The following is a 24,505-nucleotide window of genomic DNA, read 5'->3' on the forward strand; positions in this document are numbered from 1 at the left end:
GGAAGGGCCCTTCCTTGTGGAGAGGGAAGGATGGAAGAGTTGTGAGAGAGGTATTGCCAAGGGACCAGAAATCTTCGGCTGTTCAGTCACTGGGCTGCGATACAGCCCCAGGGGATGGGCCTCACCAGCCCAGGAACTGCTGTGCTTTTGCCATTAAAATTCCATTATTAATGACTCATCATCAGTGCCCTGAGAGGAAATGTGCGAGGAGGACAGGGAGGTGGCCCTGTCAGCAGGGCCAGCCTGGGTCAGGATGCTGGGTGGCCTAAGTTTCAGGGCCTGGTGCTGTCAGCAATGAGACCTTCATGTGGAGCTCTACTGCCTCAGTTTCCCTAACCAGACATGCTGTTTTCAGTTTCCCTAACCTGACACTGCTGTGAGAATAAGCCTGTTGGGTTCACTATATTTCCAGTGCAGTGAAGGGTACTCAGTAGATGTTCAGTAAATATTTATTCAGCAAATGTGTGAGTGATTATATGCACGTCCCCTCTCCTCCCAATGCCCAGCCTACCAAGCCTACCAAGCACAGAGTAGGTGCTTTAAATAATTTTCATGAATAATTTTAAATAATTTGAATGAATGAATGATTCTGTATAGCCCCTCCTCCCACTGTTGTTTTTTGTGTTCCTTTGGCATTCAGTAATTATTCAATAAATACAAAATGTTTGTTGAATGGGTGTTTCTGATCATGTCCCACTCCTCAATTGTACCCAAAACTTAGTAGGGGCTAGAAAACGCTGACCTATTTTCCAGGCACCCACTATGTTCCAGGTTGAACCTGTGCTAAGACTCCCTCCTCCCCTTCCTGTCTTCTCTTTTTGGGATTTGGTTCTCTCCAGAGTCCCAAGGGTAGTGGTTGCCACCTCACTCTTGTTTCAGCCAGAGGAGAGGTAGGGTCAGTGAGCTGCCAACCTGAAGTTGGGTGACTGATGAGGAGGCTGCCTGTCAATCTCTGAGCTGCCCGCAGGCTCTGGGCGAGCACCACATTGTACTCTTGGTGTGGGAGAACAGCTGACTATTGATAAAAAATGTCCCTCTGTGCTTTCCAAATTAAGACGACATTTAACTGAGTGCCTGCTGGCTCGCCTGCTCCCTCAGTCTCCCAGGGGACAGAGCCCATCTTGGTGGAAACTGTTTTGAGCATGTCCAAAGTCTCAGCTTTGACATCTTGGCTGATGTCAAGAAGTTTCTGTAACCTTCCTGTACAGCACACCCAGTTCTGTCACCATACACACTGTCTCACTCTCAGGCTGTTACTGGGGAAAGTGCTGGCATCAGCATGCCGGGAGGGACGCATGATACAGGGGAGAACAGCGACACTCACAAACACACACTCCAACCCCGATGAAAGCTCAGCTGCCTCGGAACAGGAACAGCTCTCTACCCGTGAGTTCTCCAGCTTGTGCCGGGGAGGCAGAGCTGCAGACCTGCCTAGAGGATTGCAGTGCTCCCTAATCTTATTCAGGTCCTAGACCCCTCTGAGAATCTGATGAAAGCACCTTCTTCTTCCCATAGAAAAATGCATATCCTCTCAATTTTGCATACATTCAGTAGGTTCATAGATCCTGAAGCCCAACCAAGGACCCCAGGTTAAGAACCCCTGATATTGTCCGGGCGCAGTGGCTCACGCCTGTAATCCTAGCACTCTGGGAGGCTGAGGCGGGCGGATCATTTGAGCTCAGGGTTGGAGACCAGATTGAGCAAGAGTGAGACCCCATCTATACTAAAAATAGAAATTATCTGGACAACTAAAATATATAAAAAAAATTGGCTGGGCGTGGTGGCTCACGCCTGTAATCCTAGCACTCTGAGAGGCCGAGGCAGGCGGATTGCTCGAGGTCAGGAGTTCGAAACCAGTCTGAGTGAGACCGTGTCTCTACTAAAAATAGAAAGAAATTAATTGACCAACTAAAAATATATATAGAAGAAATGAGCTGGGCATGATGGCGCATGCCTGTAGTCCCACGAGGGCTGTAGTCCTCAGGAGGCTGAGGCAGTAGGATCGCTTGAGCCCAGGAGTTTGAGGTTGCTGTGAGCTGGGCTGATGCCAGGGCACTCACTCTAGCCTGGGCAACAAAGTGAGACTCTGTCTCAAAAAAAAAAAAAAAAAGAAAAGAAAAGAAAAGGAAAAAATTAGCCAGGAATGGTGGTGCATGCCCCATAGTCCCAGCTACTCGGGAGGCTGTGGCAGGAGGATCGCTTGAGCCCAGGAGTTTGAGGTTGCTGGGAGCTAGGCTGACACCACAGTACTCTAGCCCTAGCAACAGAGTGAAACTCTGTCTCAAAAAACAAACAAACAAAAAAAAACCCTGATATTATACTAGACTGCCATACTAAATCCCATATCCAAATGCTAGCTCTGCCACACACCTGCGAGGCAGCCTTGGGCTAGTTGTCCCCCATTTCTTTCTATATCCTTGACTATAAAATGAGGAGTTGAAATAGATAAAGTCTGGACCCCTTAAGACTATAATTGCCTATGTCTGTGGAGGTTTAGATAGTATCTAGGAGCAATGCTACATAACCTTTTATAGGTCACGTGTTCCTTTGAGAATCTGATGTGAACTTTTTATCTTCTGCCTAGAAAATGCCTATATACAAAGTTTTGCTTAGTGTTCAAGGGAGTCCAAGGACTACAGATTTAGGGCTTTTGAATTAGAGTGATGCAGTGGTCCCATGTTTTCAATGATCCAGTGCCAGCTATGGTTCCAGCTTCCTTAGATTACTCCTCCCCATCTCTCTACCACCCCCCAATATCAGCTCTGCACTGAAAATCCACTGGTAATTGGGGGAGGGGGGATCCAGTTTGGTCTACTCTAATACTTTGGTTTTCAGACGTGACTTTTATATAATGGAATCATTTTTTCCTAATGAAGTCCCAACTAGAGCTCCAATATGGATAAAAGGGGATTCTGAGCATTTATTGACCTATTTATTCATTCATACACCCATTCAGCAGGTATTCATCAAGTATCACTTTGTCCCAGGCACCTGGCTGGTCAGGCTGGAGACCCTGCCTGCTTGGTTTTCCCCAGCCTCTGTCATTGACCTGCAGAACCCACCAGCTCTGTGCACCAGCTCAGAAATCATAGATCTTATAAGAAAATCCCTCTGTCCTGGAGTGAGGTGATCAGACACCTTATCCCTGAGGCACTTAACTTTGGGGGACCTCATTTTTCTCCTCTGTAAAATGGAATAATGATGCTATACTATACTCCATGTATGTATGATGTTCATTGTCTGTAATTGGGAATATGTTTGGCCCATTTCTGTGGACAGTGACCATGAGCACTGAGCTTGAAGAGAGGACAAAAGGAGGAGCAGACAGAGGGCTTTCTGCCTTCAGTGTCCAGGAGAGCCCCTCGCTATTCAGAAGCTAGCTGAACGGCTGCTTGAAAATTTCCAGGAACATTCTAAGGCTGAGCCTTGGGAAAATATCTGCTGTTTCTTCACTTTCCCCTCCCCTGAAACACTGGCTGCTGTCAGTGCCAATTTCATAGACCCAGTTCACACGGTGTCCTCTGGGGCCTGAATTCACGGGCCCAAACCTGCAATGACAGAGGAAGGTTCACCCACAGACGGGGGTCGGGAAAGATGACTTCTGCACATGAAGGGCTACTTGCTGGGAAAGGACAGGGGAGGGGAACTGCATCACGGATCCAAGTTCCTTTCGCCCTGTGCTTGGAGGGGCAGAAATGGGTGGGCCTGCATGACTTTGGGAATGTTCATTTCAACAGCGTTTCCCAAGGGGAGCGCAGGCAAGTCGGCTGCTGGCAAAAGCTCACCTCTAGGGCTTTTCCTTTTCCTGTCCTTGGCTGGCAGTCTAGTGTCAAGGTTGAGCGCATAGGTTTTAGTAAGCTGGACCAGCCTGGGTCCAAATCCTGGCTCTGTTTCTACTCCCTGTTTGATCTTGGGAAAGACACTCACCCTCTCCAAGCCTCGTATCCTTGTCTGTGAAATGGGCATAATGACACCACCCTCATAGCTTTGTTAGAAAATCGAATTAAATCCTATTGTAAAGCCTGGTGCCTGGTGCTTGGCTCCTGTAAATGCTCTATAAATAGTCGTGCTTTTCTTAGCCCTAATTTTCCAGCTGAGAAGCAGATTATTTGATAACATAGTGATAGAAGAACAAGGTCAAGAGCACACATGCCCATCATCTGTGCACCTGTCACTGTGCACCAAGGTGCCCCATTCTTGTCCAGGCCCAGCATGACTTTCTTGCCAGGGATTGGATGACAAAGAACCCTCACTCTATGACTCTTCCCTCCTCCCTCTTGACAGGTGTGAGCAGAAGGAGGCACTGCTTTCCCTTTATTAGTAGGTCAGAGAGCATTGCCTGATGTCCCCAGGATCCAGCTCCCCAGCCCCCGTCTCCAAGAAGGCCGTCCTTCCCTGCTTGTCATGCTCTGTGGCATCTGTTCTGCAGGAGGACTGACCCTCGGCCCTTATATGTGTTTTGCCAGCAAACACTTATCTCAGCCACGAACTGTCCCTGTCCTCCAAAAAATTCAGTCAGAGCCCATTACAAGGGGCTGCTTTGGTCTGTCAGCTGTTCATCCTGGGGGCCCAGCCTCCTCGGTGGGGGCCGCATCAGTCACCCTAAAGTTCGGGGGCCACCACTGGTGGGTGAGTTCCAAGATTTTAGAAACCAGCGCATGTCCCGGGATGCTCTGGGCCTGGGCCCCCTTACGTCTCCCAGGGTCGCTGGTTCCCGGATCCAGAGGCGTCCAAGGTGCGTTCACAGGCACCTGCTGCTGCTGCCCTCGGCTCCCCTCTTTCCACCTGGGCCCCCCTGCGCCTCCAAGCCCGAGGCGCCCCCGCCGGTGGCCAGGTCCAGGCTGAGGGTCCTCCCGCAGACCGACAGGCGCCGCAGCGCCTCGGAGGCGGCCTCCACGGGCACGCCCGAGCGCTGCTCCAGCAGCATCTCCAGCAGCGAGCTCATCTCCGACAGGAAGGTGCTGGCCAGCCGCGTGCCCGTGGGGCTCAGCTCCGGCCCCGCCGCCTTGCCGAACGTCTGGAAGGTCCGCGGCTCCTCCGAGGCTGCGGCATCCGGGGAGGTCACGTTGTCGCGGTAGTTGGTGGCGAGCGGCAAGGAGAGCCTGGCCATCCAGGCGGGGTCGGGGGCGCTCAGCCGGTCCAGGGCCAGGCCTGCAGGGGCAGGGGACAGGGTGAGGCGAAGCCGGGGCTGGGGGCAGGGCAAGGGCCGGGGACAAAGGAGGGAAGGGAAATGGGAGGGGGGAGGGCACCCGGGTTGGGGGCGGTGGTGGCCAGAGGGGGGCGGAAAGGAAGAGGCCCTGGTGGGGAAGTTCGTGGGCAGGAAGGCAGCCGCGAAGCACAGGAGCCCCCGGAGAGCCAGTGGACAAGGCGCAGGAGGAGGAGGAAGGCCTAGAAGTAGAAACTAGCCTGTGTCTAAAGAATTTCCTGGTCTCCTGTGCGGTGTGTCTCAGGGTCTAAGTGTCTTCTACATTCCCGCCAAGATTTTGGCCCCTCAGGGAGACTTCTCCTCTCAAGGTACCCCTAGGGGAGGTTAGAGGGAAAATCCCTTTCCTTAGACAGGGCTGAGGTGCCAAGCAATGTATTTCACTTAACCTACATACAGATCTTGGAGGTCAAGTGTACCTATTTTATGGATGAGGAAACTGCTAGGTAGCCAAACCCTTATGTGAGCCGGGGTCTGATGACTTCATAGACCCCATGACTGTACCACCCTGCCCACTCTCTGAAGAGTGGCTCTTCCTCCTGCAGGACACCCCAGGTACCCACCTGTGGCGCAGGCCTGCTGAGCTCTGCACTGTTGCCACCTGGCCCCACGTCCGCAACACCTTCACCCCTCCAGCTGCAAGGAACCTCACTTAGAGTCGGGCTGTCTGCCTGAGGGCTGTCCCAGGAAAGGGACTGGGGCAGAGGCCAGGGCAACTCAGCCTGGTGGCTGGGAATGAAAAAAATTGCACCTAGATTCCCAATGCCACCATACACTTCTTTTCCCATCCCCTCTACAGAAAATCCTATCTCAAAAAACTAGTCCCAGACCAGATGGTAGAGACCAAGGCAGAGGAAAGAAAGGAAAGTCTTATGGTTAAGAAACAGTGTCTTTAAAAATAAAGGGAGGGGGCACAACATCTACCTTAACATTTATTTAATGGTTGCCTAAGGTGAGCTGCTTTAAAATCTGTGCACAGCATAGAAGACTGGAAGGAGATATGTCAAAGTGTTAACTGAAATCACCCCCGGGCAGAAGTGATTTATTCTCTTTTTGTTTAATTATATTTTTCTACATTAACCGAATACTACTTTTGTAATTTGAAAAAGTTATTCCAGAGCAGAGCTAGTTGTTTTTATATTAGTCAATGAAACTCTGTCTTGCATTCAGTTCTGGACTGTGCATGCTGTGAGACAGGCGTGGGCCCCTGCCCTGCTGGATCCTGGGGCCCAGCCCCATGCCTGGAGCTTAGTGAATGTTTGTCGAACGGCTGAATGAACATAAATATTAACCCTCGGCATCTGGGAAATGTAAACCTTAGTTCCTGAGACCCTGGGGCCATAAGGTTGAACGGAACTCTTGGTGTTACAGAATCAGGCCTTTGCTTGCACAAGGGTTGGAGAACTCCAGAAGAAGTGAAGCTTGGAATGAGAAGATCACGGCGGCATATGAGGATGGCTGAAAAGCGATGGTGAATTCACTCGGCATCACCCACCAGTTCTAGCCGAAGGTGGGCGCTGGGCAGACCTGGGTACCATTTCCCAGCCTTGCCACTTAGAGCCAGTGGTGGTGACCTTGGGGAAAGGGCTTAACCTCTCTGAGCCTCCTTTTCCTCTCGCAAAGCGTTTTGAGACAGTAACACTTATCGTGTTGGGTCATTGTGAGATTTAAGGAGTTCGTGCACAATCAAAAACAGCCCTTGCAGTGGTCCAGCCTGAAAGAGCAAAGGTTTTTCCGTCCCTCTTCCTTCCTTGTCCCTCACGTCTCACAACCCCCCGTGCTCAGTGTCCTCTCTGCCATGGGAGGTAGGACCATGGGGGAGTTGAGCCCACAGATCCCAGCCCTCAGCTGGCTGGCAGAGATGGAGTCCAAAGCTACATCTCCTAGCCACAGGGGGCCAATGAGCACTTGACACGTGGCCGGTGTGACAGAGGAATTGCACATTTCATTTTCTTTAATTTTAATTCATTTAAATTTAAGTAGCCACATGTGGCCAGTGGCTACCATATGAACAGCACAGCTCTAACATTTAGAGCCGTACTGCCTGTGTTAATAACCATTAGCTGTACAACCTCGGGTAAATGATTAGACACCCTGGCCCTTAGCTTTTCCTTTTGTGGAATGGGGATAACGAATAGCCCCTATCTCATAAGATGTTTCCGTGAGTACTTAGAACGGGGACTAGCACATAGAAAGCGCTCAGTAAATGTCAGCTATATTTTTTTAACCAAGGAAAGGGAAGTCTCCGCCATGTCTTCAGCGTGCTTGCAGCCAGACGGAGCACATGAGAAATAGATTGTGAACTACAGAAACAGAAAAACTACAGCACAGGAACGGTCAGACGTGTGGTGCGTTACCTAAAGGAGGCTGACCGATGTCCACAGCAGGGGCGGGGCAACTAGCAGATTGTTGAATTCAAGTTCACGTTATGTATTTATTGTTAAAACTAATTGTTTCTCTAAAAAAAAAATTTTTTTTTTGTTTCAATTAGAAGTGTTAGCACATTAAAGAGTTTATCCAGTTCCCAGGGTGAAAGGGATATTTAAATATGCCAAAGAACTACAACTGAGTGGTTTAGGAGTTAGGGGGAAGTCTCTGAAGGACAGTCTAGCCCACGTGTTGGCACCTGGCCTGGTGAGCTAGGTGACTCTGAGCAGACTACTTCACCTTTTTAAACCTGTTTGCTCATCTGTAAATTGGAGCTAATAATATCCACCTCAAAGGACTGTTTGGAGGCTTAAATGAGATAATGTGTATCAGATGCTTTCCCAGTGCCTGGCACATACCAAGAGCTCAGTAATTGTTTGCTATTCTTACAATAATTTTTAAAATTAGTAATCAAAGTAGAACCAGGTCTTTAAACAATTGAATACTTTCTGCAGCTCCAGGGGAGTTAAATGTTGCTGAGGTTCCTCCCCAGAAACAGAATGGCTGTTTCCCTGCAGCCTGGGCACATGAGGGGACCATGGGGCAGGAGCAGGGTTGGGGCCATCCTGGAGAGTCCCTACCTGTGTCGGGGTCCAGCAGGCTTGACAGCTCTTCTTCTAGCAGCTGCTTCACAGAGAGGTCCTCTTCAGGGTCCAAGGGCCCTTCCTCCTGTTCTGGTTCTGCTTGGCCACCAGCCCTGGCAGCTGGGCCATCTGCGTCTGGGATTGCACTCCTGCAAAGGAAACCAGCCAGTCCACAGGGGAGGAAATTCCCGCATAGATTCATTCATTCGTGCTCATTCACCCACACAGGAAACTGGATACACAGCCTGGCCTTCAGAGTCTGACCAACCTGGGTTGTGTGATCCCAGCCCTCCTGCTTACTCTGTTTCCCATGTGTAAAATGGGAGTAGTAAATAACACCCACCTCACAGGGTGCTGTGAGGGTAAAATGAGAAGTTGTAGGTAGAGGGCTTAGCATAGTACCTGGAGCATTATAAGCACTCAGTGAACAGAAGTGAAAATGAATTCATTGATATTGTCACTCACCACTGTCCCTCTGATGGCTTTGCATGCCTGGCACGGAGTAGGAGTTTAATAAACTTTAGTTGAGCCAGTGCAGTCATCCACCTTCAGTGCAGTCATCCACCTCCAGTGCACTCCAGTGCACTCATCCACCTCCAGTGCACTCATCCACCCTCCAGGGCACTCATCCACCTCCAGTGCACTCATCCACCCTCCAGTGCAGTCATCCACCTCCAGTGCACTCATCCACCCTCCAGTTCACTCATCCACCCTCCAGTTCACTCATCCACCCTCCAGTGCACTCATCCACCCTCCAGGGCACTCATCCACCTCCAGCGCACTCATCCACCTCCAGGGCACTCATCCACCCTCCAGTGCAGTCATCCACCCTCCAGTGCACTCATCCACCCTCCAGTGCAGTCATCCACCTCCAGGGCACTCATCCACCCTCCAGGGCACTCATCCACCCTCCAGTGCACTCATCCACCCTCCAGTGCACTCATCCACCCTCCAGTGCACTCATCCACCCTCCAGGGCACTCATCCACCCTCGAGGGCACTCATCCACCCTCCAGTGCACTCATCCACCCTCCAGTGCATGCATCCACCCTCCAGTGCAGTCATCCACCTCCAGTGCAGTCATCCACCCTCCAGGGCAGTCATCTACCCTCCAGTGCAGTCATCCACCCTCCAGGGCAGTCATCCACCTCCAGGGCACTCATCCACCCTCCAGTGCACTCATCCACCCTCCAGTGCACTCATCCACCCTCCAGGGCACTCATCCACCCTCCAGTGCAGTCATCCACCTCCAGTGCACTCATCCACCCTCCAGTGCAGTCATCCACCTCCAGTGCACTCATCCACCCTCCAGGGCACTCATCCACCCTCCAGTGCAGTCATCCACCTCCAGTGCACTCATCCACCCTCCAGTGCAGTCATCCACCTCCAGTGCACTCATCCACCCTCCAGTGCAGTCATCCACCTCCAGTGCACTCATCCACCTCCAGTGCACTCATCCACCCTCCAGGGCACTCATCCACCCTCCAGGGCACTCATCCACCCTACAGTGCAGTCATCCACCTCCAGTGCACTCATCCACCTCCAGTGCACTCATCCACCCTCCAGGGCACTCATCCACCCTCCAGGGTACTCATCCACTCTCCAGTGCAGTCATCCACCTCCAGGGCACTCATCCACCCTCCAGTGCAGTCATCCACCTCCAGTGCACTCATCCACCCTCCAGTGCAGTCATCCACCTCCAGTGCACTCATCCACCCTCCAGGGCACTCATCCACCATCCAGGGCACTCATCCACCCTACAGTGCACTCATCCACTCTCCAGTGCACTCATCCACCCTCCAGTGCACTCATCCACCCTCCAGTGCACTCATCCACCCTCCAGTGCACTCATCCACCCTCCAGTGCACTCATCCACCCTCCAGTGCAGTCATCCACCCTCCAGGGCACTCATCCACCCTACAGTGCACTCATCCACCCTCCAGTGCAGTCATCCACCTCCAGGGCACTCATCCACCCTCCAGTGCACTCATCCACCCTCCAGGGCACTCATCCACCCTCCAGTGCACTCATCCACCCTCCAGTGCACTCATCCACCCTCCAGTGCAGTCATCCACCTCCAGGGCACTCATCCACCCTACAGTGCACTCATCCACCCTCCAGTGCAGTCATCCACCCTCCAGGGCACTCATCCACCTCCAGGGCACTCATCCACCCTCCAGTGCACTCATCCACCCTCCAGGGCAGTCATCCACCCTCCAGTGCACTCATCCACCCTCCAGTGCACTCATCCACCCTCCAGTGCACTCATCCACCCTCCAGTGCACTCATCCACCTCCAGTGCACTCATCCACCCTCCAGTGCACTCATCCACCCTCCAGTGCAGTCATCCACCTCCAGGGCACTCATCCACCCTCCAGTGCACTCATCCACCCTACAGGGCACTCATCCACCTCCAGGGCACTCATCCACCCTCCAGTGCACTCATCCACCCTCCAGTGCACTCATCCACCCTCCAGTGCACTCATCCACTCTCCAGTGCAGTCATCCACCTCCAGGGCACTCATCCACCCTCCAGGGCACTCATCCACCCTCCAGTGCACTCATCCACCTCCAGTGCACTCATCCACCTCCAGGGCACTCATCCACCTCCAGTGCACTCATCCACCCTCCAGTGCACTCATCCACCTCCAGGGCACTCATCCACCTCCAGTGCACTCATCCACCTCCAGTGCACTCATCCACCTCCAGGGCACTCATCCACCTCCAGTGCACTCATCCACCTCCAGGGCACTCATCCTCCCTCCAGTGCACTCATCCACCCTCCAGTGCACTCATCCACCTCCAGTGCACTCATCCACCTCCAGTGCACTCATCCACCTCCAGGGCACTCATCCACCCTCCAGGGCAGTCATCCACCCTCCAGGGCACTCATCCACCCTCCAGTGCACTAATCCACCATCCATCAGAGCAGGTGCTCTAGCAAGGCAGGGGTTTTTGTCTGTCTCTTTCCCTACTTCCTCATCAGTGCTCAGAACAGGGCCTGGCACACAGCAGGTGCTTAATAAATACTTTGTGCAATGAGTGACTGAATGTTACTTCTTCTTTATTTAAGGCCAAATCCCAGACCAGGAGCAGATCTATGGAGGACATAGCTGAAAGAAGGTGTCCTAAAGCTGCTCAGAGTCTACTGCCTGCACCTCCCTCTCCTGCTGTCTCCACCTAGCTCCTCCATTGTGCAGACCCTCCCTCTCATCATCATGGGGGGAAAGACCTGGACCCTCCTCCTGGAAGGCAAGAAGACTTCCTGAGGAGCCTTAAGGCCTAGGAGTTCTTTCTGTTTGTTTGCTTTTGTTCCTGTGGCCATTTCTGCTCCTAGGAAGAGATCAGTGGGGAGGTGGCGAGTTTGTGGGTAATAAGGACAACTAATGTTTTTTTGAGCCATGAGTCTGAGTCAGGCCTCTTGCTAGTGCAAGGTGCAGGCACCATCTCATCCAAACCTTTCATAACTCTAAGGTGTTCTCTTGTCATCATCCCCATTTTTTGCATATGAGAAAACCAAGACTTGTGAAGATTTTGCAGCTTGCCCAAGGACCCCATGGATTAAGTGATGAAACAATTCAAATTCAGGCCAATGTGACTCTGGAGTGTATGTACTCAGCCCTGCTCAATACTACCTCTCATCATCCTTGCAAAAAAAGGGAGCTACAAGTTGTCAGGGCAAGACCACTGATCCAAGAGTCAAGGGCCCAGGGAGCTGGTCCCAGCTTGGCCATTCACTTGCTATGTGACCTTGGGCAAAGTTGCTTTAAGGGGAAAGGACTTAGCATTGCGTGTGCAACTTCCTACTATGTGCCAGGCACTGGGCTATGGGCTTAGAAAGCAACTGATCATGAAATCCTCTCCCCATCACTACAAGAGAAGTGTTCTGACCTGCATTTTACAAATGGAGAAACCGAGGTTCTGAGAGATTATCTGACGTGCTCAAGTTTACACAGCTGGGTTGGACCAAACTACTTAGAGCCTCAGTTTCTCCATCTGTAACAAAGAGTTAGATTAGATGTCCTCTTGATGTCTCTTCAATTCTAGGACTGCCCAAAGGGACACACCCACACTTCCACATCCTTAGTGGGGAGACTTCATATTATGCCCTCATGTTTATGGATAAAGAGAAAGAAAGGTGAAAGTTACAAATTTAAAGCCAATTTATAGCACCTCTGTAATCAGGGGGCAGATAGAGCCTCAGGGATGAAGTCATTTCCTCAGTGACTCTGGGTCCTGTAAATCCCATAAATACAGTCGCCCCAGAACCCAGCCTCCCAGGGTGGGGGCTGGGCGCTGTCTGCTGCAGTCTCCCCGGGGACCAGTGTCTGGGATGAGCTCACCCTTCCTCACCTCCCAGAGGCTACCAGGGGGAGGGCCGGCGGTAGGGGCCTTGAGCTGTCTGTGGGGCTACCGTGCCGCTTACCTGCCGCCTCCTGGCTTGGCCAAATACTTATTTCCCCGGTGGTTTGGTTTGGGCTGGAATTGGCCCTGATGCAGCAAGGACAGCAGCTGGGAGATTTGCTACAAGACAGGAAAAATCTGTTGACTCCACACAATTCCGACCCAGCACACTTCCTTGCCGGATGTTTCCCTCAACGCCGGTGCTTTCTTTTTATAGTCTTTCCTCTGGCTTCAGATGCTTGTGTGATCAGATGGGGGGATGGTGCCAGTGACGGAGACAGGGACCTGGGCGGGCAGGTCCCCTGCTTTGCCATGTCACCCAGAACCTAGGTGTCCAAGGGACAGCATGGGGACCCTCCGGACCCATCCCCTCGTGCTCAGTCTCCCAAGTGACCTGTGCCTAGAGGACTCTGTGGGGTGGGGGTGAAAAGGCATTTCCTGACCGTAAAATTATTATTACTTTGATAAGGATTATCCCTAAAGAGTTATTTTCCCCTTTTAGCAGTATTCAAACAAACAAACAGACAATTTTTGTGGGCCAGATGTAAGATTATGTTTAGAGAAGGCAAAATAGTGTCATTGAATCTTTCATTTATTCGCCCTTCATTCACTCAACAAGTGAATGAGACCAGCTGCTGCCCTCAGGGAGCTCGCAGTCTGCCCGGAAGGCAGGGGACAGTGGATAGGGGGTGACATTTGGGTATTGGCAAAGGGTGGGGGCCTGGGGGAGCAGAGGAGGGCCCCACCCAACTCACAGCAGGGAAGAAGTAGGGGGGTGTTAATGGGGGAAGTTTATTTATTTATTCCAACACATTTTTTTGTGTTTTTGTTTGTTTGTTTTGAGACAGAGTCTCACTCTGTTGCCCAGGCTAGAGTGCAGTGGTGTCATCATAGCTCACAGCAACCTCAAACTCCTGGGCTCAAGCCATCCTCCTGCCTCAGCCTCCCAAGTAGCTGGGACTACAGGCATGTGCCGCTATGCCCAGCTAATTTCTATTTTTTTCTAGAGATGGGGTCTTGCTCTGGCTCAGGCTGGTCTCTAACTTCTGGCCTCAAGTGATCCTCCTGCCTCAGCCTCCCAGAGTCCTGGGATTACAGGCGTCAGCCACTATGCCTGGCCTTATATCAACAAATGTTTCTTGAGTTCACATGATTTGCCAGGCTCCTCTGCAGAGGCACAAATGCTCCGTACGAGTTTGGCAAGTAGGAGGAGAGTGAGCATCTGGGCAAGAAGTAAAGGGGTTTTGGGCAGAAGCACTGCAAGCCGAACAGCTGGAAGAAACGGTAGAGTTTCAGAAAGACCGGAAAATGGGGCAGGGGGTGCGTGAGGGGTCAGAGCCAGATCCTATAGAGCCCCAGGAAGGAGAGGTAACGGACCAAGTCTTGAGAGGCTGAGTTCTAGGTCAAAGTTATTTCTAGCTTGTTGTGCACTATCAGGCAGATTTTTAGACCTCCTCAGACCTCAGTTTTCTCATCTCTAAAGTGGGGCTAGAAATACCCACCCAGCCTTCTTCACAGAGGTGTCAGGACTAGATGGGGCGCACTCCCACTGCTCCCTGGGGAAGCCCCGCTGCCCTCTGTGCAGCTCGGGGCAGGAAGTCCCAACCTCGGAGGACAGGTGGAAGAGGAGGTGGCCAGGACTTGGGAGGGTCAAGGTCCCCTTGTCTGCCTCAGGGCAGATCCTACCTGCCAGCTGAAATGCAGAAGCCCTCCTAAGGCTACCCTTTGCCCAAGTGACAGCCAACATTTCGGGGACACTCCCCACATACCAAGCCCTGTGCTGAGTACTGTCATTCAGGGTCACTTCACAGTTAGAGACCAACCTTTGGAGTCAGTCAGAGTCTGCTCCTGCCCCAGTTTCCATCTCTGTGGCCTTGAGGAATTACTTAAGTATTCTGAGCCTCAGTTTCCTCGGTGGTGAAAAAGTGAGTAACAGTGAGACGCAGGTCATGTGATGGTTATGAGGGTAAATGAACCAAAGCATATAAATCACTTATTAATAGATCCCATGATAAACACTCAGTAATTGTCCTGTGGCGTATAATCTCGTTTAATTCTTAGAACAGCCCCAGGGAAGAGATGCCATTAGACCCATTTTACAGAGGTGGAACCTGAGGCTCACGGGTCCTACACAGCAATGAGCGGCCAGGCTAGAATCTGAACTCCGATCTGACTCCGCAGTGGTGCGGTGCCGTCAGAAAGACATGAGCATTGGGCGAGCTGCCTCCTACCGTCCAGTTGATCCCAAATGGGCACCTTTCCTTCCACCACCCAGTGGGGTCGCCCATAGTGCCTGCTCTCCGCCATCCTGTCCCCCACCAACCAGCACGAGGTTTGGCACAAAGAGCTCACCAGAAAGCACTTGACGAATGAATGGATGGACAGGTGGAGGGACGGGTGAGTGGATGGATGATGGCTCCGGGCAACCTCTGGGTCTGCAGGGAGCCCAGGGCAAGACTGCTAAGAAAACATCTGGGCCATCTCCAGGTGGCTTCCCGAGGAGGGGGTGAGGGAAGGAAGTTGTGTCCTTGCTTCACAGGAAACCTGAGCTGACGGCCTGGCCGAGCAGAAGTGTGCCTTGGGCAGGCAGCCTGGCACAGTGGAAATATCTGGGGTCCAGAGGAGCAAATACGGGTGTGAGATCAGGTGCCATCCCTGAAAAAGAGTCCTCATTTGTGTCTAGTAGATCCGGAGTCTCTAGATACTGTGTCATTCATCACCCCATTTAACCCTCACACCTCCAGGGAGGCAGACACAGGGTGAGTTTGGCCTCATAGTCCCCATTTTATTTTACTTTATTTTATTTTTGAGACAGAGTCTCACTTTGTTGCCCAAGCTACAGTGAGTGCCGTGGCGTCAGCCTAGCTCACAGCAACCTCAAACTCCTGGGCTCAAGCAATCCTCCTGCCTCAGCCTCCCAAGTAGCTGGGACTACAGGCATGCGCCACCATGCCCGGATACTTTTTTCTATATGTATTAGTTGGCCAATTAATTTATTTCTATTTATAGTAGAGACGGGGTCTCGCTCTTGCTCGGGATGGTTTTGAACTCCTGACCTTGAGCAATCCACTCACCTCGGCCTCCCCGAGTGCTAGGATTACAGGCGTGAGCCACCGTGCCCGGCCAGTCCCCATTTCATAGATGAGGAAAATGAGGCTCAGGGCTTAAAGAGCTTGCCCGACGTTGTCCAGTTCCTAAGGGGCTGTGTTGAAATTTGAACCGGCATCTGCCTACCTCCCAAGTCCTAAGGTTGTTTCCACAGCCCCATCCTGCAGGCCCAGCCAGTGGGCTGTGGGGTCTCAGGCTGGTCAGATGCAGCCCAGGAGCCTGGGGCAATGATGCCCATGCTGGCTTGCTCCATAGGGGGGTTTCCCGGGTGAGAGGAGGGCAAGTGGAGAGGGGAGATGGAGGAATGTTTTGCGGAAGTAATAGTCATCATTTGCTGAGCGCTGACTGCATACCGAACATTGTTCTACGGGCATTACGTGAGTTAACTCTTTTTATCTTCAAGCAAACTTAGAAGATGGGTGCTGGTCACATGGACACCTTCAACAGAGAAGTTGACTAACTTCTGTGTGGTCCACAGCTAGGAAGATTAGAATCAGGATTTGAGCCCAGACAACCTTGCCCCAAAGTCTATGCTCTTAATCACACATTCCCATAAAGCCAGCTACCGCAAGGGCTGTATAGGAATTATCCGACCAAATTGTCCAGGACAACTCTATGAAGCAGATACTCTTACTATTGTTCCTATTTTACACATAAGGAAACTAAGGCTCAGAGACAGTAAGTAATTTGCCCGGGATCACACAGCTAAGTTCAGCCGAGCCCAAGCTATGCCCTGAACCATTGCTACCCAAGGCACCATAAAGTGCCGGTGAGCCTAAGGAATCCATGTGAGGAATGTGAGGGTGATGGGGGTGTCCGACGCTGAAGGTGGTGGTCCAGGGGAGACCAGAGAAAGAGCTGCCCACGCCCCAGGTACCTGGACAGGAGGAGAATCCACAGTGAGCTCCTCCACGGGGTTCCGCTCTGCAAAGGCAGCCACCGACAGCCGGACCAGGCTCCGCAGGATCTGACGGGGGCCTGATTCTTTCTCAGGGGACACCTTGCCATTGAGATTTCGCTGCCGCCTCAGGGTTGCAGAGGAGGCTGGTGGGCTCTGTGGGGCCTCCTCGCTGCCCTGGTCTCCAGCCAGCCTCCCCGTGGGGCTGCCCGCAACCTTCGGGGTCCTGGGGCGAGGCTGCCCGGCGGCAGGCAGGGGCTCGGGAAGGGTCAGGTTCTCCCGGGAGGCGTTCCTCTGCCTGGGGTGGTTGAAAAGGAGGTTGACGGTGTCCTGCAGCACCTCGCGGTTCTCCGCCGGGGGTCCCTGGTTGCCTTGGTTACGCAGGGTCCTGTACAGGGTCGGAGTGAGGTGAAAGGGGGCCTGCAGGCAGGGGTCCCAGCCTGCTTCCATCATCGCCTCCTTGCCTGAGTCTTTGTGGGACTGCCCGACTTCGCCAGGCTCACCCGCCTGACCCCTGAGGACAGGGACCAGGTGGATGTCAGTCTTCTGAATGTGTTTCTGGGGCCTCTTGGGCTGGTGGCGGTAGGTGGACTCAGCCTCCCGGCAGTTGTAGGCCCTATTGTCCTTCTTCTCTGTCCGGCAGATGGACATGAACAGAGCCAGGACCAAGCCAAAGATGCCCAGCAGTGTGGCCAGGCATGTCACCGTCAGCACCGACGTGCTCAGGACCCCAGGCTCCCGGGCTGAATCCCTCAGGTGGTCCACGCTGGAGACAAACATGACCTTCAGCAGGGCTCGGGTCTGCAAGGCGGGGCTGCCCCGGTCCTCTACCACGATCTCCAGCTCCCACTCACTGCCAGGGAGGCTGCTGGCGTTGGTGGTGTTGACAAACAGCTGCCCCAGCTGGGGGCTGAGGACAAAGAGGTGGGCTTCATTCCCACTCCGGATGCTGTAGAGGAGCTCTCCGTTTGCCCCCGAGTCCGCGTCCCTCGCCACAATGGTTGCCAAAAGGAAGGGCTGGGAGCTGGGAGTGGCCAGTGGGGGTGTGTCAGGCCCTGCTGGACCCAAGCCACTGGGAGTCTCAATGGGCACCAGAAGGTGGCCGGTGGAGGCGTTCACAAGCACCGAGAGGCTGGCTTTTCCATCGCTGAGCACAGGCTGGATCACCTCTGGGGCATTATCGTTGGCGTCCAAGAGGCTGACCCATACAGAGACGCTGGATGCAAGCTGGGGCTGTCCCCTGTCCTCTGCGATCACCTGGAACTCGAAGCCGGCCATCTCTTCATAGTCCAGTGACCTCTGAGCAGTGACCTCCCCCGTGTCGGAGTCAATAGCTACCAGGTGGGAAACTGGGGAGTGCTGGATGCGGTATGAGATTTCCGCGTTCACACCCAGGTCTGCGTCGTGAGCCTTGATGGTAATGAGGTGGAGAGAGGGTAGGTTGTTCTCGCGAGTGGAGACCTCGTACCTGCTTTTCTCAAACACCGGTGCATTGTCGTTGGCGTCACTGATCTGAATGCTGAGCTGTTTCTTGGCAGATAAGGGCTGGAGTCCTTGGTCTTGAGCTAACAGAGTGAGGGTATATTTGGGCCACTGCTCTCTGTCCAGGGTGGCATTGGTTAGCAACATGTACGTGTTGCCATTAGTCCTTTTCAGCCTGAAGTGGCCCAGCTCTTGGCTCAGCCAACAGTGGACCAGACCATTGTTTCCTGAGTCCAAGTCGTCTGCCATGACTAGAGCAATAAAACTGTCCTTGGGAAGAGCTTCTGACACCAGGGACGGCTGGGAGGCCCACGTGATGTGGATGCTTGGGGCATTGTCATTGACGTCCAGAACCTTGATGAGAACTTTGCAGTGGGCTGGGATGGGATTGGGGCCCAGGTCTCTGGCCTGGACATCCACCTCATAGGCAGGATTCTTCTCGTAGTCCAGGGATCGGCGCAGGATGACCTGGCCCGTCTTGGCATCGATGCTGAAGGTGTCTAGCACCTCTGGCGGCACGTGCTTACTGAGGAAGAACTCCACCTCCCCGTTGGGGCCTTGGTCAGGGTCCGTGGCTGTCAGGTTTATGAGGAGAGTGCCAGGGGCGGCATCTTCTTGGATTTCTAGCGCCAGCGAACTCTCAGCAAACACAGGGCTATTGTCATTGGAGTCCAGGACGTTGACTTTGACCAAGCTGGTGCCTGACTTGGGGGGATTCCCGTTGTCATAAGCGGTTAACACCAGGTCAAAAGATGAGTGGATTTCCCGGTCCAGCTCCTTCACCACCACGAGTTCTGCGTGTTTGGTCTCATCTGGCCCCACGATGACATCTAAGGCAAAGTGCTCGCTGGGGGACAGGGTGTAGGAGTGCAGGGTATTAGGGCCCGTGTCGGGGTCAAGAGCTCTGTCCAGGGGGATCCGGGTGCGCAGAGAGGCGCTCTCAGAGATTTCCAGCTCCTGCTCGCCTTTGGGAAACTGTGGCTGGTGGTCATTGATGTCCAGCACTTGGATCTCCACGTGGATCAGAGCCAGATCCCCCGTGGCAAGCACGTCAAAGGAAACCAGGCAGGGGTCCCACTGTCGGCATAGCTGCTCTCGATCCAGCCGCCTCCCCGTGCTGAGCAGCCCGTCCTCGGGGCCCACCTGGATGGGCAGGGCCTGAGGCAGCTGCAAGACCTGGAAGGCAGCCCCCGCCTGCCCCCACCTCTCCTCCCGGCCCAGTTCCCGGGACAGCTTCCCTATCACTGTGCCAGAAGGCACTTCCTCCGACACTTGGTATCTCACCGTGAGCGTGGCTACCTCCTGACAATCCCCTGAAAGGAACAAGTAGCCACCTGGCCCCAAAAGCCCCAGCAGAAGTCGCAGAAGTTGCATCATGCTTACCACCGGAGTGGGCTGGGTTCAGACACCGCTAGAGTTCATGAGAGGCTGGACAAGTCCTCCAGTGTTTCCTCAGTGGCTTTGTTCTCCTGCCCCCAGACCTGCTTGCACAACCTCGCCCCATCATTAGAGGGTGACAGAGCAAGCAGGATTCCCAGGCGAGGCCATCTTCACCGCGAGCGAGCCGAGAGGTCCACGCACCGCTGGAGTAAAACTGTCGGGGGAGACCGCCCACAGGGACACCAGCCGGTCCAGTTCAGCAAATGATGGACAGAGCTGGTCCAGGAGGGACTTGACCCAGTAAGAGCAGGATATGGGACTCTGACTTCCAAACAGTTGCTAGGCTGGGGAAACAGAGCAGCAGCTTTTTCCTATGGAAACCCCACCTACAGGAAAAGGGAGGGCTGTGAGTTTCAATGCCAATTAGAGAAAGAGCATTTCCCGTGAAGCTGAGTGGCCTGCCGCTGAGGAGGATGAGGCCGGGACTCCGGGGACAGGCCGGAAGGGAAGGTGCCGTCCGTGCAGCAAGGCGGCTACCCCGGAGGAGCCAAGCGAGCAGAGCGCCCGAGCCCCCGCCCACCCGTGCGTGGACTTATGTCCCTCCTGGGCAAGTCCTGTGCCCTGTCTCTCTTCCCTTCCTCACCTCTCTCTGTTCCTGTATTTTCTCCATTACTCCTCTCCCGCTTTTTTCTTTTTCCCACACTTGTTTACTTTCCGATCTTGCCTCTGCCCTGATTACCCACTTTCGTCTTACTAGAGAGCAGCTGTGATTAACAGAGCAGTTCTCAGAGCTAAACTGCCTAGGTTCTAATCCTGACTTACCAGCTGGGTCATCTGGGACAAGTCACTTAACCTCTCTGGGCCTCCACTACCTCATCTTTGAGGTAGAGTGAGGATGGAAATAAGAATCTTAGCTCTCTCAGCAGGAAGTTGTGAGGATTAAATGAAATGATGCACAAAGGGCCTGGGCCTGGCCCCTAGTCACAGGCAGGCATGTTATTGTCAGGGGCGGGTGTTGTAATCCGCATAACTCCCCCAGTGCCTACCTCTGGCTTTTGCATTGGCCCTGGGGCGGTCCCTGCCCACACTGGCCAGGGAGGGTGCCCATGGCCTTGGCTCCAGAAGCTGCAAGGGGCTGTCTGACCGGCTGTGTGGCTCCCTCCCCCTTCCCTTCCAGCCGCCCAGCCTTGTGGTCCAACCTGAGTCTCATGGGGAAGCCCCAGGTTTCCTGGCTACAGCTGCTCTGGGAGAGGGTTATGCATTTCCCTCTCCCACACCTTCCCCTCCCGTTCATCCATGTCTCTCTCTCTTCCTCCAGTTCTCTCCCCACTCTGTTGATGACAGTGCCACGCACCCTTTGCCTCCCAACGCTCCTCCTAGACATTTTGAGGTGTCCTCCCTCCTGTTCAGCTTGTCATAGAGGTGGAGCCCTGGAAAGGAGGCGAGTGGGCAGTGTGCTCGTGTGGCCTTGGAGGTGCCGTCCTGCTTCCCATTCTGGGCTCAACGAGTGCTGCCCCCAGCACTCTCCCAGCCTCACACCGCACCTTGAGGTTGATGCCAGAGGTTTGTAAAGCATTTGAGGTGATGGGAATTAAGGGCAAGCTCCCCGTAGGTGGGCAGTGGCCGCTGAGTCCTTGGGGCCAGTGGTGCCCGTTTGGAACCAAGTGACACCAATCGGGGCTTGTTGGCACGGAGGCCTGTGGCCATCAGGACTGGCGTGGCTGACAGACAGCCATCTGCGCTCCTTCCCTTTCCCTCTGTCTTGTCTCTCCTTGTGCCCCATATTCTACTCCTGGAGGTTTCCCAACTATCTCACCGCAGCCCACTAAGCCACAGCAAGGGGCTGAGTTCATGGGGCCAGTTCCAAAGGCACGACTCTGGGGACGGACAGGCCACTCGCAAGCTCTGAAACATTGCACAAGTGGCTTCACCCTCTGAGCCTCAGTTTCCTTCTCTGAGAGTGTGGCTGTCACCCATCTCATCTCAGTTTGTGGAAAGGATTCAGTGAGATGACGCGGAAAGGGCTCGGCACAGAGAAAGCACGCGATACTCGGGGACTGTGATTGTGCCTTTGATCATCTCCAAGTTTTATGCCTTATATGCAAATGGTGAAGATGGTCCCTGCATGGTCCCTGTCCCTCCACTTGTGTCTTCGCCTCCTTGGCCAAGAATCTCGTTTCCCAGGCCTCCCTCAGCTCAGCGTGGGCACGGTGCTGCCTGGACTGTAAGGGAAGCCCGACTGCCCCCCGGGAGCGCCAAGACACAGTGGGTGCTCCTTGCCCGCTGCTGACAGTCAGCCTGTGACATCCTCACTGTCCGGCCCTGAGTCACCCGCTGTGTGCCAGGCAGTGACCAAGACCAGGGGCTTACGTCTAAGGTGGGGGCGGGGGAAATGACACAAGGGAGCCCAGTGCAGTGGCTCTGGATTCCGGCCTAGGGGGCAGGGGAGGCTCCTCCTGGAGGTTACTGCTGCCCCTTCGGGACAGGGACAGAAAGGGGTGAGCAGAGGAAGGGGGTTGGGCAGGGGAGAGGCAAAGCAGGTGGAGGGAGCAGAGGGGCAAAGGGCCTGGGGGGGTGAGCTGGCTCCTCACTGTGCTACAAGGGGGCCCTCAGGGTGGAGTGGGGAACAGCGGGGGGCTGGGCACGTAAGCAGGGGCCACCCGAGGATGGGAGCCTGGGTTCCCATGCTGAGGACTGGGACCTTGTCCTGAGGCCATGGGGAGTTTGGGGAGGGCTCAAAGCAGGACGAGGAGAACAGCAGCTCCGAGCCAGGCCTGGCCCTGAGCGCTTTACCTGCGTGCGCTCCTGCTGCCCTCACAACCAAGCCATCAGGTTGAAGACCCTGAGCAGAGCGTTAGCGTAACTTGCCCAAGATCACGCAGATTTGCCCTCCAGTGCCCTTCGGCTACACTCTGGAAAACGGATTGGAAGGAGAGAGAGAGGAGGGAGGGAGGCAGCTGGGAGTAACGCAGGGGAGCGTTGATGCGGAAAACTCCGGCGCCGAGCATGTTTCCAGAGTGCCATCTGGTGGCCAAAGCCGGGGAAAGGCGCAGAGGCGGGACAGGGAACAGCCACTGAGACAGGAGGTGGGTGCCTAGGGGGTTCATAAATATCCACAGCTCCAGACCCGCTGCACAGGAGAGTACAGCAGGAAAATCGACACACGGATGGAAAACCTAATGTGAACCAGTCACAGAAGGAATTATGGAATTCCTGATTCTCCCTGAGCTAACATTTATATTTTTGAAAGGACATTGTTTTATATATATCCTTATCTTCTGTGTGTATGTATGTGTGTGTGTGTGTGTGTGTGTGTGTGTGTGTGTGTGTGTGTGTGTATACGGGGGTGTTGTGTTGCCTTGCCTGGGACCATGACTGCTAAAAATGGACTCACAGGTCACAAGAAAGTTTGAATTTAGATTTCACAGGTAGTTTTTATTGTTGGTTGTTTGCTTTATTCACACTGGGGACACGAAGCTAAGATAACCCTTTAAGATTCTAAAGCCATCAAACAAGGCACAAGTTTTTGAAGGTGATGTCACCTCTGGACTCGGTTCCCCATTTAGTAATTTTCTCTGCTCCTTTCTGGCTGCAGGGGTCGGTGGCTCTTTAACAGCCACACACCAAGGGGCGAGTGGAGCTGTTGCTAGAGTTGGTAGGGAAAGGTGACATTTCCCTGAGTTTTGAAAATAGGTTTCCAGAAGCAGAGGTACTCCAAAATAGGTTCAAAACAGCTGAGGACAGCCTCCCTTAAGTCCAAAATATTTTTCAAAAGAGGGCAGGATTGGGGTTTGTGCTCGAAGACCTCACTTACTGCCCACCTGGGGGTTGCTGGCACTCGGGGCCTTGGCCGTAGGGAAGGGCTGAGGGGTGAAGCGGGAAGGGTGGGAGTCGGAGGATCTTTTCAAAACACTTTGAGTCCAGAGGAACATTGAGGGGTCAGACTGATAGGGTGCAACTCTGACTCTCGGGGGACTCCGGGCCAGCTGGATGAAGGCTAAGGTCACACCCTCCACTGCGAATGTCCTGCTGGGCTGGCTGCCGGCACCCAGGTCTTCCCTGCTGGGTCCTCATGCATCTGCCCAGCAGCCGCCACTGCATCACTACCAAGGCAGCTTTGGTGACGCTGAGAAGCATTATCTGCAGGATCGTTCTTGCTGGGAAGGTGGCCGGGCCATCCAAGATCGCCCCTTTTTTCAGAAAGAAAGCTAACGCCAGTCTGGCCAGGAATTTCGACTGAGAGACTCAAGTAGATGTTCTGGGTCACCTGCTCCTGCACTTTGTGGACTTTGTTGGGACAGGTGATGGATGTCCACTCTCACACAATGGCATCTCTTTCTGGGGCCAGCACAGAAAGAAGAATGCACTTTGCAGGGAGAGATTTGCCAAAAAATAGAACTTTTCAAGAAATGAAAGGGCATCTTGGTTAAGAGCTGTAGTTCTCAAAAGGGGCCAGAAAGCAGAATCACTTGGAAAGCTTTGCAAAATACCAGGGACAGGGCAAGAAAATTCATACTTTTCCTTTTCCCAGCCTGCCAAAGAGTACTCTGTAATTGCCAGCTCAATCCCCCCCCCTTCTAAAAGACATCATCTTTCAGATCACTTGGGACAAGGTTGGGAAGTTGGTTGGAACATTTTCTTGGAAAGAGAGGTCAAATTGATCTACACGATAAAACAAAAAATAGGTGGGAGGAGGGAGCCTGCTGAAAGTTGAGGAAATTGCAGAGAGCAGCACACCAGAGAACAGCAGAGGCTGGGAAGGAAGGTAGATTGAAGATAAGCAAGATTTCTTTTTCTTTTTTTGAGACTGAGTCTCACTCTGTTGCCCGGGCTAGAGTACTGTGGCATCAGCCTAGTTTACAGCAACCTCAAACTCCTGGGCTTAAGCGATCCTCCTGCCTCAGCCTCCCAACTAGCTGGAACTACAGGCATGCCCCACCATGCCCGGCTAATTTTTTCTACATATTTTTAGTTGTCCAATTAATTTCTATCTTTTTTTTAGTAGAAACAGGGTCTCGCT

At 53.5% G+C, this 24,505-nt stretch overlaps 1 protein-coding gene across 1 annotated transcript; it reads right to left on the reverse strand.

Moving 5' to 3' along the window:
* Window positions 1-3,710: 3,710 nt before the first annotated feature.
* Window positions 3,711-19,806, reverse strand: PCDH12 (protocadherin 12). Its single transcript, XM_012749100.2, has 4 exons — window positions 16,603-19,806; window positions 12,640-12,737; window positions 8,212-8,363; window positions 3,711-5,151 (listed from the first exon to the last, which is right to left on the reverse strand). Exons 1-4 carry the CDS (start codon window positions 19,480-19,482, stop codon window positions 4,742-4,744), a joined length of 3,540 nt encoding a protein of 1,179 aa, XP_012604554.1. The 5' UTR covers window positions 19,483-19,806; the 3' UTR covers window positions 3,711-4,741.
* Window positions 19,807-24,505: the final 4,699 nt, after the last annotated feature.

Source organism: Microcebus murinus, chromosome 21, assembly GCF_040939455.1.
Source record: "Microcebus murinus isolate Inina chromosome 21, M.murinus_Inina_mat1.0, whole genome shotgun sequence".
NCBI classification, from domain to species: Eukaryota; Metazoa; Chordata; class Mammalia; order Primates; family Cheirogaleidae; genus Microcebus; species Microcebus murinus.